The sequence below is a fragment of the Amphiura filiformis genome, chromosome 15, assembly GCF_039555335.1.
Source record: "Amphiura filiformis chromosome 15, Afil_fr2py, whole genome shotgun sequence".
Taxonomy (NCBI): Eukaryota; Metazoa; Echinodermata; class Ophiuroidea; order Amphilepidida; family Amphiuridae; genus Amphiura; species Amphiura filiformis.
In genome coordinates, this window is record NC_092642.1 from 10,915,758 (window position 1) to 10,931,489 (window position 15,732).

General features: G+C 37.5%; 1 protein-coding gene across 1 annotated transcript in view; it reads right to left on the reverse strand.

The window, feature by feature from the left end:
• Positions 1 to 15,732, reverse strand: part of LOC140171244 (protein phosphatase 3 catalytic subunit alpha-like) — a 182,946-nt gene that overhangs the window by 43,223 nt on the left and 123,991 nt on the right. Inside the window, 1 exon segment of the mRNA XM_072194473.1 lies at positions 1,070 to 1,164. Coding sequence (XP_072050574.1) covers positions 1,070 to 1,164 — 95 coding nt within the window.

The following is a 15,732-nucleotide window of genomic DNA, read 5'->3' on the forward strand; positions in this document are numbered from 1 at the left end:
TGGCTAAAATTTGCCCCGCTAACTCCTCCTGATTTCAGAATTGCATAACCACCTTTCATCTATATACCAAATTTTGATCAAGGATGACATAAATTTGGAATGGTATTCATCATTATTATTATCTAGGCAGCCCAAACTATGCATACAAAAATTGTTATTAGACACTGTCAACCACTTTATGTCAAGTTTTATGGAATCAATTTTCACTGCACTTTTTCTAGGACTTGCTCACCTCACAGGGACACAGTTTGCAAATATGATTATTGAATGGACATAAATGAACTGTGCCATTGAAATAAGGCTGTTTTTGTGTGTATTTATAACCAAATGTTCTTCTCTTTTAAGTAAAATTAGGGCTCAAAATAACTTCAACAATTTGTGACGCAGTGATAGTAGTGACTTTAATCGTAACCCTGAACCTAGCAAATCTGGAGGATATATTGAAGTTTACAATATTTTGAAGCTTGAAGTAAAGTCCGATTCTTACTCCACATCGCAGCGCGATGCGATGCTTTTAAAACCTTGCAGCATCGCACAATGAAATTAAAATGTACATTTTAATTTCATCGCGCGATGCTGCGATGTTTTGAAAGCATGTGGGGTCTGCATCTCCTTTTAAGGTCATTCTGGCGACCTTGATTTTCCAGCAACCAATCACAAGCGTGCACGGCTACGATATCGCAGCGTGATGCTATAAAGTTGAACAAAATCCAACTCCATCAGCGGACCAAAATTTTCACAGCGATGAGAATTTTTACAGCCGAGCTCGTAAAAGCCTGGCTCAGATTTCAGTTTTTATAGCATCGCATCGCGCTGCGATGTGGAGTAAGAACCGGACTTAATGAGGGAAGGCATTTACCTCACCTAGTGGTGACTTGATACCCTGACATCCACTGAGATAGCCTGAGAGTAGCTGAAATTCAGTTGCGCTATTTTGAGGGGCGTGGCAGTCTGAACTGAACAAGTTCACATCATTTGAGGGTGTGGCAGTCAGCGAATTGAGCTTGTTCTGATTTACACACTATACTCACCAGCATGGCCCACTTGAGCAAACAAACAAATAAATTACCTTTGTTATTGTACACATCCAAGTAATTTGGTGCTGAAAAGAGTGTTATCAACACTGGAAACCCTGTAGTTTGACTCTTCCTATACATACGGTACCTGGGAAAGAAATAACAAAAAAAAACAAGAATACCATATTAAAAGGATGATAGTCATATTCCACTATATTAAATTTGAATCCACTCAGCATCACAACTTTTCCCATCATTGTAACAAAATAATATTACTTGCTATTTTCAAATTTCTAATCACATATCCAAGCACTGAGTCTTTTGAGTTGTGCTTCTTGACGAGGCTTAATTTCTTTTTGCAGCAACCATAATTGGCTGCAATAACCCCAACCACAGGATTAGGGTTAGGGTTAGTGTATTGCAGCCCATTATGGTTGCAAATGTAAATATGCCTCCTTGAGGATTTTCATAGATCCATCAAGGATCAAACAAATTTTCAAGAGTCACTCAAAAATGGTTGATAAATCGGGAAAATACCCTTTAACCATTTTCTTTTCAGAAATATGTATAAAATAAGAAGAAAACTGAGAGGCTTCATCCACCTTTGAGATCACATCCCTTATTGGATTTGCACAAGTTTTTGTGATGTTCAGACATAAAGAATTAAGATTGGTCTATCATCATGAAAATGCAGTCCGTGTATAGCTTATTCATTGTAGGGGTTAGTTTACATAAATAAATATTCTGTAACTGTCAAAAACATGACATGTGTGGGGAATAGTGTAGTTTGAGATTGCCAGATCTCTGAATGTACCTTTAATCTCAAACAGAAACTATGCAAGTCTTGATAAATATTGCCATTTTGTTTAATCACAAAAATTGCATCAAAATGATACGTCTTCAATATTATCAAAATGACTGCATCTTCCTAAGACAACTTTGGATCCTCCAAATGACCAGAAATGCAATTTCAAGACTTAACATAACATTGTGATACAGTTCACAACACTTTTAACATTTTAATGGAAATTAATCAGTTAAGAAATGCTGAAAATGATATGCAAAATTTGAATAGTACACTTATAATATTGTTCCAAGGTCCATGAAAAATAATTTTTGAATAACTTCAATCATACCAAAAATTAACATAATTAACAGATCAACTTTATTATATACATATCAGAAAAATAAAACAATTTGTTTGAATTCCTTTAATATCTTATTCTTCTTTCCACACAATGTGTTATTTTCAATGCAAACTGCACTGATAGTACTTTATTATCATAATCAATATTATTTTCATGATGAACATGTGCCACCACTGCTCAAATATTTTATTAAAACAACAAAAGCCATCAAAAACACCTGATGCAAATAACAGCGCTTAAATAAACACACTGACACAATTTAAAGTACAAGCTTCCAAAAAGGTGAATCAAGATGAAAGCAGACACAAATCCATGTTATTTTCTCATCAAAACTCATGTCCTTTGTTATACATCACCTTTTACATCATCAGAAATTTCCTAGCTTTCCACTTTAAAAAAAATCTGATCATTATATCTTGGTTATTTTTAGAAAGAGTAACACGACTAGGTAAGGGCAGGTCTAGGTCATAGAAGACGAGTGAAAAAAATATGTAACAAAAGATTGTGTAAACAAAACAGCTGCTCTACTGAAAACATCGCTATGATCACTAACTTGGTTTATTATTGCAATAATAAATATCTATTTACATTATTATCATACTGTTTGTGTTGGGAGGGGGTGTGTGTACAGTATTTTTTGGATAAAATTTAACATGGAATTAAAAGTGGATTGACAGAGCTACATAAATTTACCGAGTGATTGTGAAAATGTAATGACATTATCTGTGGCAGCAGCTATCCAGCCTTTCCACAACACATCCACCAATTATGTCTTACAAATTATCTCTGGCTATGCGACCTTCAGCTAAAAAAAATCAAACGCTGTTAGCTTACTGCTGTCTGTGCTGATCATCTTATTCACTAATACACTGAATCTGTCAAAGGAGTGAGAGAGATGGGCAAATACTACCTGCTGCCTCTAGTCTATGTCATTCAATACTTGTATTGTTCAGTTTTGCATGTACTTGCACATTAACACGTACACACACACGTATTAATACAGACACATGTACGCGAGCACCCCCACAACTGTTTGTTGTGATGTCCACACCCTTCACCTAACTGGGGATTAAAAAGGGAGATATTTGAGATTTTTTATGACAACCAGGGTCATACATATTAAAACTCCATGCTTGTCCCCGATTGGAATAATGCCATTTTTGGCATTTTCAGAGAGAGAGAGGAATGTGTAGCGTTTAGTAGCTGTAATTATAGTAACGTCCTCGGTTTTTGTAAGTCCGCGGTTGGTAGGGAAAAAAACTCTTGATTGTCGGTAAAAACAAACGCACCAACACCTGAACATGCAATATGTGAACTGTGAGTAATTATTGGCCAATTGGAAACCCGGTGGGTTCAGTCTTCACTGACAATGTGTACGCATGATGGTTCCAATTAGGGTACTTTTCAAGAAATGTCCGCGGAATTTCGGAGGACAAAATTGTTCGCGATTGTCCAAATTAGGGGTGTTTTGGAGCAAAATTGTCCTTGAAATGGAAAATAGGGTGTATTTCTAGGACTTTCGTCCGCGTTTTACCGCTACATATTTTGTTATTGTCCTCATTTCCCCGTGAAATAGGGGGGAAATTAAAAATAGGGGTATTTATTTCGGAAAAATGTCCTCGATTCCTCGTAATAAGGGGGGTGAAATGAAAATGCGTCCTCAAAATGATAAAAATAGGGGAGGTATTTGGGGGGCAAATTTTCCTTGATTTCGCGCAAAATAGGGGGTAAAATTGCTGCAAATGTCCTCGATTCCCCATGAAATAGGGGTCATTTTCAAATCCTGGAACGGTCATACGTCCTACCTTTAAATACAAACTGAACCCACCGGGATTGGAAACAAAAACACTCAAGTTCAATTTTTTACAACCTAACCAGGGACTTTGTCCTCACACAGTTCTTTTTCAACTAACCTGGGATTGCTACATGTAACCGTTACAGGTTCCAGGTTGAAAAAAATCAATATTTTGCATACGCTGAATGGGAGTGTGAATGTGATCAAAACAGGGGTGGGATGTCCCTAGTTTGGGGTGGGATGTCCCTAGTTTAGGGTTGGATCCAACTTTATATCCCCATCACTGCAAAAAACAAACACACAGACAGGCACACATCCAGGCACAAATATGTACTCATATGCTAGATGGTGGTCAAACTGTTACTTATTACATGAGGAAGGCCTTGGTATTTATTGCACATCCACAAAAACACACCTTACACACTTGTGCACAGTGACATGCTCAAGATTTTAAAAAGCCATTAATTGATTATTTATTCAGGAAAGCACTAATTTTCAATTGCAGAACTTGATAGCTTGATATTTCTTTGTTTTATTTATGCACATGGCAATTGCAAATAGCTGAGCCTGCCCAGTGTAAAAATAAAGTTGCATTAATTAATCAGTTTAATACTTAAAAAAGTCAAGATTTGAAATTTATCATTTTAAAAACACCATTATTTTTTATGTAAAAATACATTATAATGCGATCAAATGTAAAAATACAAACTGCGATCAAAATTCAGATTTTTTTCTAAGTTATAAAAAATGCAAATTGCAATTCTCAAAACACCCATATACCGGGGTAATTATACAAATGCAAACTGCAGTCCATAATGAATTAATTGACATCGTCATATTCCACTACATTAATCTTAAAATACCATAATATGGCTTGCAAATGTGCTATTGTATTTCATATATCAAGTATTGGTCTATTCCAGTTGAAATCCACACCCCCTATGTGATCTTTACGCCCACACAGGGCGGGTGAATTTCAAATGGGGTTACCTGAATGGGTGACTCCAATTGAAATCTATACCCCTCCCTGTGTGGGAAATGTCTTGCACAGAGGGAATATGGATTTCAATTGGAATAGCACGTTATTGTATTTCCCATCAATCCTTATTGTATTACAAGCAAGGAATATAGTGTTCAGTGATGCACAGAGTAAAGCAATTTTGAGCTGACTTGGGTCTTCTATCTGTCGGGTCAGACAATGATATTATCAAGCTGTGATCAGTCAAGTTTGAACTGCGCTACCAACACATTCGCTACGATTTAATTTTCAAGATTATTTAAATTTTACGATGGTTTCTCTTTAGTTCTGTCAAATAGGCAAACTTTTAGAATAAATGATGATTAATTTTCAAGAGCATTTAATTTGCGGTGGTTTTTAAAATATAATATTTGAAATATGAAATGCCATAAATGTTGTTCTGTAGGCCTACATGGTCAAATGAGCAAGGTTTAGCTTTTGCAATCTGTGTTTTAGGACAAGAGGCTAGGATTTAGGGTTTGGAATAGGGTTAGGATTTAGGATTATAGTTTATATATAGTACTATTGTTAAGTAGGGTGCAAATGATATTCCAAAGACATTAATTACCGGAAGTTATTCCACCAAATGCATAAGGCATTGCTGAGAAAAATCAACAATTCTTGCTGCATAAAAATACTGTTTCCACATATTGTGACAAAAAGCAATGAAAATAGTGAATAATACATAGATACTGGCCCAAGCTGAGAAAAATCTAGTCTCCATAATGCAAAAAACAAGTATAGTGAAAATAGAGAATCCATATATAGCAATAACGGACTGAGCTGAGTATCTTCATCTAGCACTGTACACACCATCACTACATCTACCTATACAGGTGACTTCCACTGCTCTGTCTACAGGAATCATCAATTAGTCTGACTTCATCATTCCATCCACTGAGTTTCACTCCCAGCACCAATGGACCAATACTAGGCATGTTTGTACTCATTTGAATGCATTGTTTGTGTAGATTTCAAGAATGATCATTAAAATGTGCAATTCGGAAATTTTCAAAAAAAACCAAATTTAATCAATACGGTTTTTTTTTACTTGACGTGCAACACTTGTGCATCAGCGGGTTAAATCTCCCTCACAATGCCATCTTTATGATAACACTGGCAAGTCATAATTATACATGCGTCTGCTATGTTTGCTTTATCTTATGTCAACATTTATTCTAAAAAGGTGTTTCCACACTTGATTTCGCATTTTCAACTGGAGTGATCGACAGAAGATGTACCGATGACAGTCTTGTATCACGGCGCTGGAATTGAGAATGGGATAACTATTACAAATCAAATGGATTTGTTCTAAATTAGTAGATTACTGTCTGTCAAGAGAGTTTATTTGAGGTAGTGACTAATTATTGTTTCATTGTCATCAACAAGACTTTGCTAATCAATCCATAATCAAATTAATCTGACTTTTTTTCTCTCTCTCTCAATCTCTGACATTTTGAAATTTATTTTACTGATAGTGAAAAGATTACACATTTTGAAATGGAATACAAATACTGGAGTAGAAACCACTATCTGTTTCAGAGAAATAGCTCAAGGTAGGGATTAGTTCCAATGAATTAAGGTCAAATACATTATTAACAAAAGAATTCTTTCTCCATGCCTGAAAAAAGATGACAGGAAGTCCAGATTTTCCTTCAATTCCAAACATAAAACTGTATCTAGCACCTCTGTCCTGCATGTAGAGTATTAGTTAATCCTTGCAAATAATAACCAATTCTGATGCTTATTCTACAAGAAGCTTACTGTTGACACTTTGCCATTCTTGATCAATTCTTATGAAAATCAAATATAATTCCTAGAAACTATAAAACAAGAAATGGACGGCCTTAAACCCCCCTTTCCTTTCCTTTCTAGTACTTCCTATGGCAGCTCTGGAACTTAGAGGAGGTGATTATACAGATATCAGAACCGGGATGGTCCCCTTCTCTTTTCGAATAGCTCTGACACTTAACGTGCACAGGATTTGGCTCTTCCTGTACACGAGACCACCAGCTTTATGTGACTTTCCGAACCACGAGACACCGTTCATACACTACATCTGCATGTGCTACTTAGTGTATGGGGGCGAGAAGTCCAAGCAGTCCTATACACCAATCCGAGAAGCGTTTACTGTATTTGTCCCTCTATTGACGGAACCACAGCTGTACCAGTGCGGGATTCATGATTATGTATTGAAAATCACTGTTGTGTACAATTCTGTATAGCACACTAACAAGTAATTGATGGAACCCCTGACATTGGGACACTGCAGTTTTACATCGGGAAAGTGTTATGTCGGGGACACCACAGTAATAGCCTTTTCGGATTAGTGTTTATACAGACCTGAAACTGACCTTTAGTGAAAATAAAGCTGCAAATGCTAAAATAAAAACCAAAAAACTCATGAAATTTAAATTAGGCTGGAATATTTTGCTGTAAACTTGCGCAACAAAAAACCCCTATAGAAATCAGCTAAGAAGTTGACAAGTCTGTATACCGTATTGTTTGTAATAAACGCTCCCCCTCTAATAAACGCCCCCCCTCCAATTTTTCTGTAAAAAATTGACAAAAATGCAAACATTTCCATGCCATATCGTGTAGGTAAGCTTAAAACTTGCATCAGTCATGTCAGTCACGATCGCTAAATTGCATGGAAAAAACCTATTTTGACTCAACTCCCATCCATTTCATTGCCTAATTATGGTAAAATTTCACTAATTCCATGCACTTTACAGCCTTACAGGTGTAATTTTGTTGTATTTCCCACGAAATTGTAATTTTCAGTGGGCATCGCCATCTTGTATGGTCGTAAATCCCTCCTTTTAACAGGAGCACCATCGGGAAATTGAACCCGATTTTTAAGCTTTTTTCACTGACAATTCACTTCCAATAAACGCCCCCTTTTGGAAAAATGCAACGCCCCGGGGCGTTTATTACAAACAATACGGTAGGTTTGTATACGACAGCATTCAAGCTTTGACTTACGTTTGGCGGACACACGTGTGAAAAAAATATTTAGGGGTGAAAACAGTCAAAATTCTTGATTACTTAAATGTTTCTAGGGGTAAAATGTCACATATTTTCAGATTTTGGCACTTAAAACCCCTTATTTTTCACTGATTTTGAGAAAAATTCATTTTTTGGTCCAATTTTGGCCGAAAATGGCCGTTTTGGGGTGACACAAATTTTGACTTGCTAATTTCCTGTGAGTGTATGAACATGAAAACTACTGAGTAGTGCCTAATTTTTTATGCTAATTATGTGACAAGGGTACATTTGTGATATTCAAATCATTAAATGGGATAAATCTATTTCTTTATTTTTGTAACAGGGTTAGAAAGTTGGGGGTCAGGGTGACAATTGATTTGGGAAAAAATGCAATTTTCGCCTAATTTTGAGCTTGAAAAAGCCATAACTCCTCAATGGTATAAGCTATTGTGATGCTTTTTGTGTCTTTTTGTTCAGTATTTCAATAGCTAAATAGTGATATAAAACTTGACTAAGTTAAATGTACTGAAAAAAAAATAAAGTAGTAATATGTTACCCCTACCCCTAACATTTCGGCAGGTGTGAAAAAAATACAAAAAAAAAAAAAAAAAATAAGTCCTTCAAAACTGTGAGGTTTAAGGCTAAACAAATATAAACTTGCTATAGCCAAGACCTCCCTCTAGAGCAAGTTTATATTTGTTTAGACCTGAGAGTCCCGGTTTTGAAGGACTTATTTTTTTTACGGCCAATTTTCGCTCAAATTGAGGACTTCGGGCAGAAATATGCCTGTACAGTGCTATGGGGAAAATTTTCAAGTTGATAATTATGCATTTTTTATGTCAGATTCAGTTTCTACACAAAATTTCACCCTAGAAAATGTTCCTTTAAGTAGGATATCTTTCACTTTAAGTTTCCACCATTCTGGCCACCAAACGTAAGTCAAAGCTTGAACGCTGTCATACATAAGATCTGAGAAACCTTGGAGCAAGCTGATTACAAGCATCCAAACCTACAATTCAAAAGGTTGGTTGACACTACAATTATCATCCCCTATCTAAAAATAAGATAAAAATACATTGACAGACTTAAAATAAGAACTGATTTGCAGCCAAATATTGATCTACAATTGCTGGGTGTCATCCCTCAATGCCATTCACAATCCCAAGCGATTCCTCAGCAGTCAATCATGCATTTGAGGTGTCATTGGCCATTTCACATACTCCGATGAGCACTACAACATAACATGAACTTCTTTTTTATCCCTTTCTTGTCTTGATTTCCCTGAGAGAGAGAAATCTACATTTTAACAGTAATTTCCAGCATCACAAGTGAATAACGTTGAGCTCAAGTCGTTCGCTGCATCGCTAATAATTTCCACCTTCATTTGACCGTGTAGGGAGCTCTCTTAATCTCATCAGTCTATCAATACTAAAATCCAATTTGCAAGGGATTTGATCTCAGCGGGTAGTGAACGGGATTAAAGGCATCCATAGTTATAGTTGAAATGGATTTGAGATACTACTGCGGCACGGCCAGCTATCCAACAAGCGTGCTAGCTGACCAATGTCCATGTTTCATCCATTCATTCATTTCCTCCTTCGCAATGTCTCTTGATACTCGGGGATTTCTTGGATTTCGCATTGCAATTTGAAACTTGTAAAATGGCCTTTACTCTATCACTCTCTGAAGCATAGTCTCACACACCGGCAGTTTGTTGTTAAGCTACAGGAAAGGTTACGGTCAAAAGAAATTTTTATTCAGCAATAGATAGCCACCTTCAGAATCAACATAACAAGAAAAGGTTACACTCAGAAGGGTTAATTAGCAATAAAGATGTTGCACTGTGTGTAAAAATGAAGGACAAGGTTGAATCAAGTTGTTCATTCAATATGCAAACTTCAGTAGAAACAGTACCTCAATATAAATTAGAATTACGCAGTTCATAAAGGTAGCCTCCACAGTAAAGGTTTGTAAAGATATAAAGAATAAAACTAAATAAAAGTACAAGAAATTGACATAATGTGTAACCTTCTTAGAAGTAAGGTATAAGTTCATTGGTCGTTATGTGTATGCTGCTGAGTAGATTAATTGAATTTCAGGCAAAATATGCAAATAAGCTCATTCATATTCATAAATATGCAAATAACAAGATACTTAACTCACTATACAGCACAAAAGATCATCATTCATTCATTTCCATACCGGTATATAAAATATACAATTCAAGTTATTTCAGCACAGCACAGCACATCAAAGCTCCCACTGGGTGCCCCATTTTTTTTAAAGGAATTTTATTTGTTTCCACCGTACATCCCAATCGGCATTCGGCTGTACCCAAATCTAATGAAACCACCCCATTATAACACCTACTAATCAAATGTCAGCTACAAAAAGACATTGAAAGCCTGCACATATAATGAATGTTGTGTTGTCTACCATTATATAGCACTACTGCACTACTTCTGGGCTCTGCTTATGCATATCGTCCAACCCTTTAGTCTGTAAGGGGCAGACTGCGACTATGTCGTTATAGTAATGATTTAGTCTACCATAACTGGGTTCCAATGAATGTCCTGCAAGTCCCTCACCACCATACAAATCCCAGTCGCCATAACACATGTCTGTAAATGTCAGCATTTAATCACTGGAGTTCTGCAAGCAATGATTGTTATTCATCTATCATTATCTTGGTAATATAGTACAGTACAACTGGGTTCCAATAAAAGCATGAGCCATGTATTTCCATGTAACCTTAGAAATTCCAGATACCTTCTCACACACGCTCATCCTGCACGTAACAAGCATTGTGTTGTCTGTCATTCTTTAGTAATTATGATTCTATTTTCCAATGAAGGCCCTTTTTCCCTTTAATCCGAGCCACCTTCAAACATGCTCATAAAAATATACACGCAACAACGCATATATTCAAACATACAACATGAAACGAACCTAGTACTATCTGTCATTACCACGCTAATATAGTACATCAAAACTGGGTTCCAATGAAAGCTAATGTTGCATAAGTTTTCTCAACCTCAAATTGTACGACACCTTTACATGTGCTCCTAAAATGTCATCCACACCATACACTTAAACATAGCACACAACTGTAATATAATGAGTGTCTGGCATTGTAGGATATTGCCGTGTTAATCTGTGTTGCCAAAATGTCTCCGTCAGTACCCAGGTGCGGCAAAATTAGCCCGACGTCCCTGGGTTGTTGGATCCTCAGGTAACCATTAATTACTCTCTGAAAAATTGCCTGCCTCCCCTATTAGACTCATTGAAGATATTGAAATAAGATCCATGGAAACTTCTACATACAAAATTTCTTTCCACAAAATAATTTCTTTGCTAGATTGTTGCCAAACATTGTAAATAAGCCACCCAATCGGGCAACTTTTGATGACTTTTTTAGGATCGCACAACTTCACAGATTTTCCCCCTACCTAATAACCAATCAGCACCTACATGTAACCGGTAGCACTTGCCTCAGATGCCTGGGGTCCAGGAAGGGGTCTTGAGACTTCTTGCTAGACATGGGCAGTTCAATTGTGGGGTACCAACAGTGGCATGCGCAGCACATTGAAAGTGGCGGGGCCAGGTTGTTCATTTCTCCCGAATGGAGTCTGATTAGGTGCGGCGTAGCCCAGCCTGCAAGCTGCTTGCCTCGAAGCCCCTCACAGGAAGCTCTGGAGTTTTTAGTGTTTTAAAAGGCCAAGGAATCCTATTTTGAGGGGGCAAATTTTGATGTTTTTGCCCCCTTCCCCCAAATGACCAACAAAAGGGGGGGGGGGGGGGCTGTGCCCCCCTGCCCCCCTTTGCACACACCACTGGGTACCCAGCTATAACTATAATTAGCTGACTTTCTTGTGCAACTCCATTTAAGAATGTGATAGTAACACTATTGTTCACCATCAGATACAAAACCTTGGAATTGTTTTCCCTTCCAAAAGAATCCTACAGTAAAAGTAAAATTGGGTGTTTGTTGAAAGTTGGCAACATTTCACATTGGCTGCATGTCATGAGATAGATATTGATCCTCTGACCATGAAATGTCATCAACTCTTAACTAGAACTCGATTACTTGGCCCATTAAGTCGCGACATTCCCCAAAGCATACAACATGAATTTGATGCAGTCCCAATTCAATTATTACGACCGATAACCGGATGGATTGAGTCAACCAAAGTCACAACTTATATAAGACTCTTGTTTTAAAGGGTTTAAAGATATATTTATCGTCTATGATGAGCACCTGAATCTCAAACCGTTTGCTCTCTGCCTAGATATCTTTCATCACTGAGACTTTGGATCTTTATCGGCATTCCCTACATTTTGAGGACAAGTAATTATGCAAATGATAATTGGCTATGTTGTGGGACAAATTTAACTCAAATAGCCAAAATCAAAAATCAAAATTCCAGTCAGTAAAGTGGCCCCAGATCTTTACATTTTGGGTGTGTTACGATGAATGTATGCTACATTTTACAGGTGTAATGTTTGTAGGCACACACACCCCTGCAAGTACACCCCCACAAACATGCACGTACAGTACACACCCCAAGGTGCATGCATATGCATACGTTCAAGAATGAAGATGTTGCCAACTTGCATGCTATAGCCTAAATCCACAAAATCCCATATTAATTGAATTTCTCCATGGCTGTGCAACTTGAATGTTACCATGCACAAATCAACGTCCATTACCCTATACGCATTTATCCCATCCTCCCAAAGTATCTCATCATACGCACCAGTTCACTATGTCACCATTAAGCGCCAAGGTGAAACTAACATGACCTAGTTGTGTGTGAGGCAACCATATGACACCATCTATTAGGGTACCGCTTTTAATTATACCCGTTACGTTGCAAAGTTCACCTTGGTGTTACATATGCGAGCCTTGATGTCCTTTCACAGCGACAGAGCGAGACAGCGTTTCCTCTCACGTTGCACTGCAGTAAAGCAACACTATACACAAGTCTTGTATTTTTATGTGCAGCATGTTACATTTTTCATTATTCAAACAGGACTTATTTCATATGCATATTGTATAGTAACTGCAAATGTTGAAGATAAATTATATAAACCAGTTAAGCTGGTGTTCCAAATAATGCTAATCTGCATACTTGTACAAAAATGAATGCAAGAGGGGTGGGACGTGGGTAATGATACCAAATGTGTGTGATAAAAATACCCATTTTAAAGACATATTTAAGAATATTTACCATTTTGGGTGTGTTTGTCATAAAATGAGACAGATGATCAGCCCGGGGTGAACAGTTGTATGAGATTAGCCACGGAGGCACTCAATAAACGCATAGTACACATGCATGACACATATCACCCTCCCCCTCATATACACACACTTATAATAGGCTAATGGGGGACAAAAACACATTTTTTTCATAATTCTACCTCAGAGGTCCAGGTTGTAAAAAGGTTTGTCATGAAGTCCCTTTTTGGAGTGAAAAACACATAAATGTCCTCAACAGGCAAGAAAAACAAACACACACACAAATAAGTATATCAGTAAAAACAAAAGAAAGAGCCAAGCCCTGAAATACAAATAAATTTTCCTTCAAATTTTTGCCATCAATGCTATTTTCAAGTCCATGCAACTGAATATTCAAACCCCTCGAGCCTTGACTTACCAAGGCAGGGATGCCAACCTTGCAACTCAAGAAACTGTACTCACAGACCCCAAAAACTGTATTTTGCCATACAAAACTGTATTTTTTAGGGAGCGAAGCGACCAGTGCATCGCTTCATGCAGCCGGGGGTCCAGGGGGCCGATTAAGGCCTCCCTGGTGGGGTCCAGGGGCAACAGCCCGGTGGTGGTCGAGGGAGCGAAGCCCCCCCCCCAAGCTACAGTTTCTACACTGTAAAAACCCTTTTAAGCCCCTTACAGAAGACAAATTTGATAGTTAAAATGCAATTTTCAAAGAGGCTCCATTTTGGAGTTATAGCACTTTTTTATGTCCACTATCCTATACTTAACCATGTACAAGCCATTTTTGAAACTGCTGCACTGGCTTTATTACATGATTTGCATGGCTGGCCTTCATATATATGATGCACTATTACAAACTCATAATTCATTGATTCAAAAGGACCACTCCACCAGAAGTCAAACACCCACCTCCCCCACCCCCACCCGGGGGCTACTGGTGATTTCTATTTTTCACAGCAAGGACAAGGTATGTATCAACAAGAAATTAAAATGTAAAATTCAAAGAGGCTCCATTTTCGAGTTATGGCACTTTTTAATGTCCACTTTCATATACTTAACCATGTACAAGGCATTTTTGAAATGGCTGCACTGGCTTTATTACATGATTGGCGTGGCTGACCTTCATATATGATGCACAATTTCCTACTAATAATTCATTGATTCAAGTGGACCATTCCACCAGAACTCAAACACCCACCTCCCCACCCCCCATTCGGGAGGGGGGGGCGGGGTCACCTGTGTGACCTACCTCACATCATAGATACATGCTTGAAACGCTGAAGCATATTTGAAAAATATTAATGTGCCACTGCCTGCACCATTAATTTGTTAAATGTGCATGCATCATGAAAGTCGGCAGTTAGGAAACCATCTTGTAGGCCTATTCTTTTGCACCAATAAATAGTTGACTAAATACTTTCAGAAGACATTGCACATGTAGCAGTTAGATAGTTAATAAAAATATTAATGTGCATGAACCATCTGAAAGTCAAGAACAAATTATTTCGGAATCCATATTGTAGGCCTATTTAAACATGTTAAATATTTTTTAATGTGCATGCATATCGCATCATCCGAAAGTCGGCAGAAAAACGCTGTAAGAGTAGGCCTATTTAAACATGTTAAATATTTTTTAATGTGCATGCATATCGCATCATCCGAAAGTCGGCAGAAAAACACTGTAAGAATCCATTTTGTAGGCCATTCTTTTGCACCAGTATAGCTAAATAGTTGACTAAGTACCTTCAGAAGACATTACATAGGTAGCAGTTAGATAGTTAATAAAAAATATTAATGTGCATGAACCATCTGAAAGTCAAGAGAAAATTATTTCGGAAACCATCTTGTAGGCTTACTAACCATGTTAAATATTTTTTAATCTGCATGCATCATCCGAAAGTCGGCAGAATGCGTGATTAACGGGCAGTGGAGCCTGAACGAAGCCCGATTTTGTTTCAACTTTTTATACAACGCTAGGCTTCAAATTATCCCGGTTATTTTAATTCCAGTAAGTGAAATTGACATTAGTCATTTTTTCTTTGATAGGCTAAACAGAAAATCGTATTTTTTGAGGGGAAAACGTAAAATCGTATTTTAAACAAAAAATCGTACAAAATACGGCAAAATCGTACTAGTTGGCATCCCTGCCAAGGTACTTTTGTAACATTATAAACCAGAATAATGTACATAATTAACAACTACTTGTTAACTACTAAGGATATTTGCTGCACGTTGGAGCCAAAACGACGAATAACACTTTCCTCATCATCACCTAACCTTGAATAGTGACAGAATACAGATAACCCCCTCCTCCCAAGTGTTGAATGTATTCAGTGAAACAATGGTGTTGCCAGTTGCATGTACGGTGCCTTGCCTACCTGTCTCTCTCAGCTCAGTCGCTCAACATAATTTAAATCTCCTCCACATTTTTTTTCTTGCCAGGGGAGTGATGGCTTTCTGATGAAGCAGCGCAGTAAAGCGAGCATGGCGGATGGCTCTGTGTTCGCCATATTTAGCTAGGAGGTATAAAC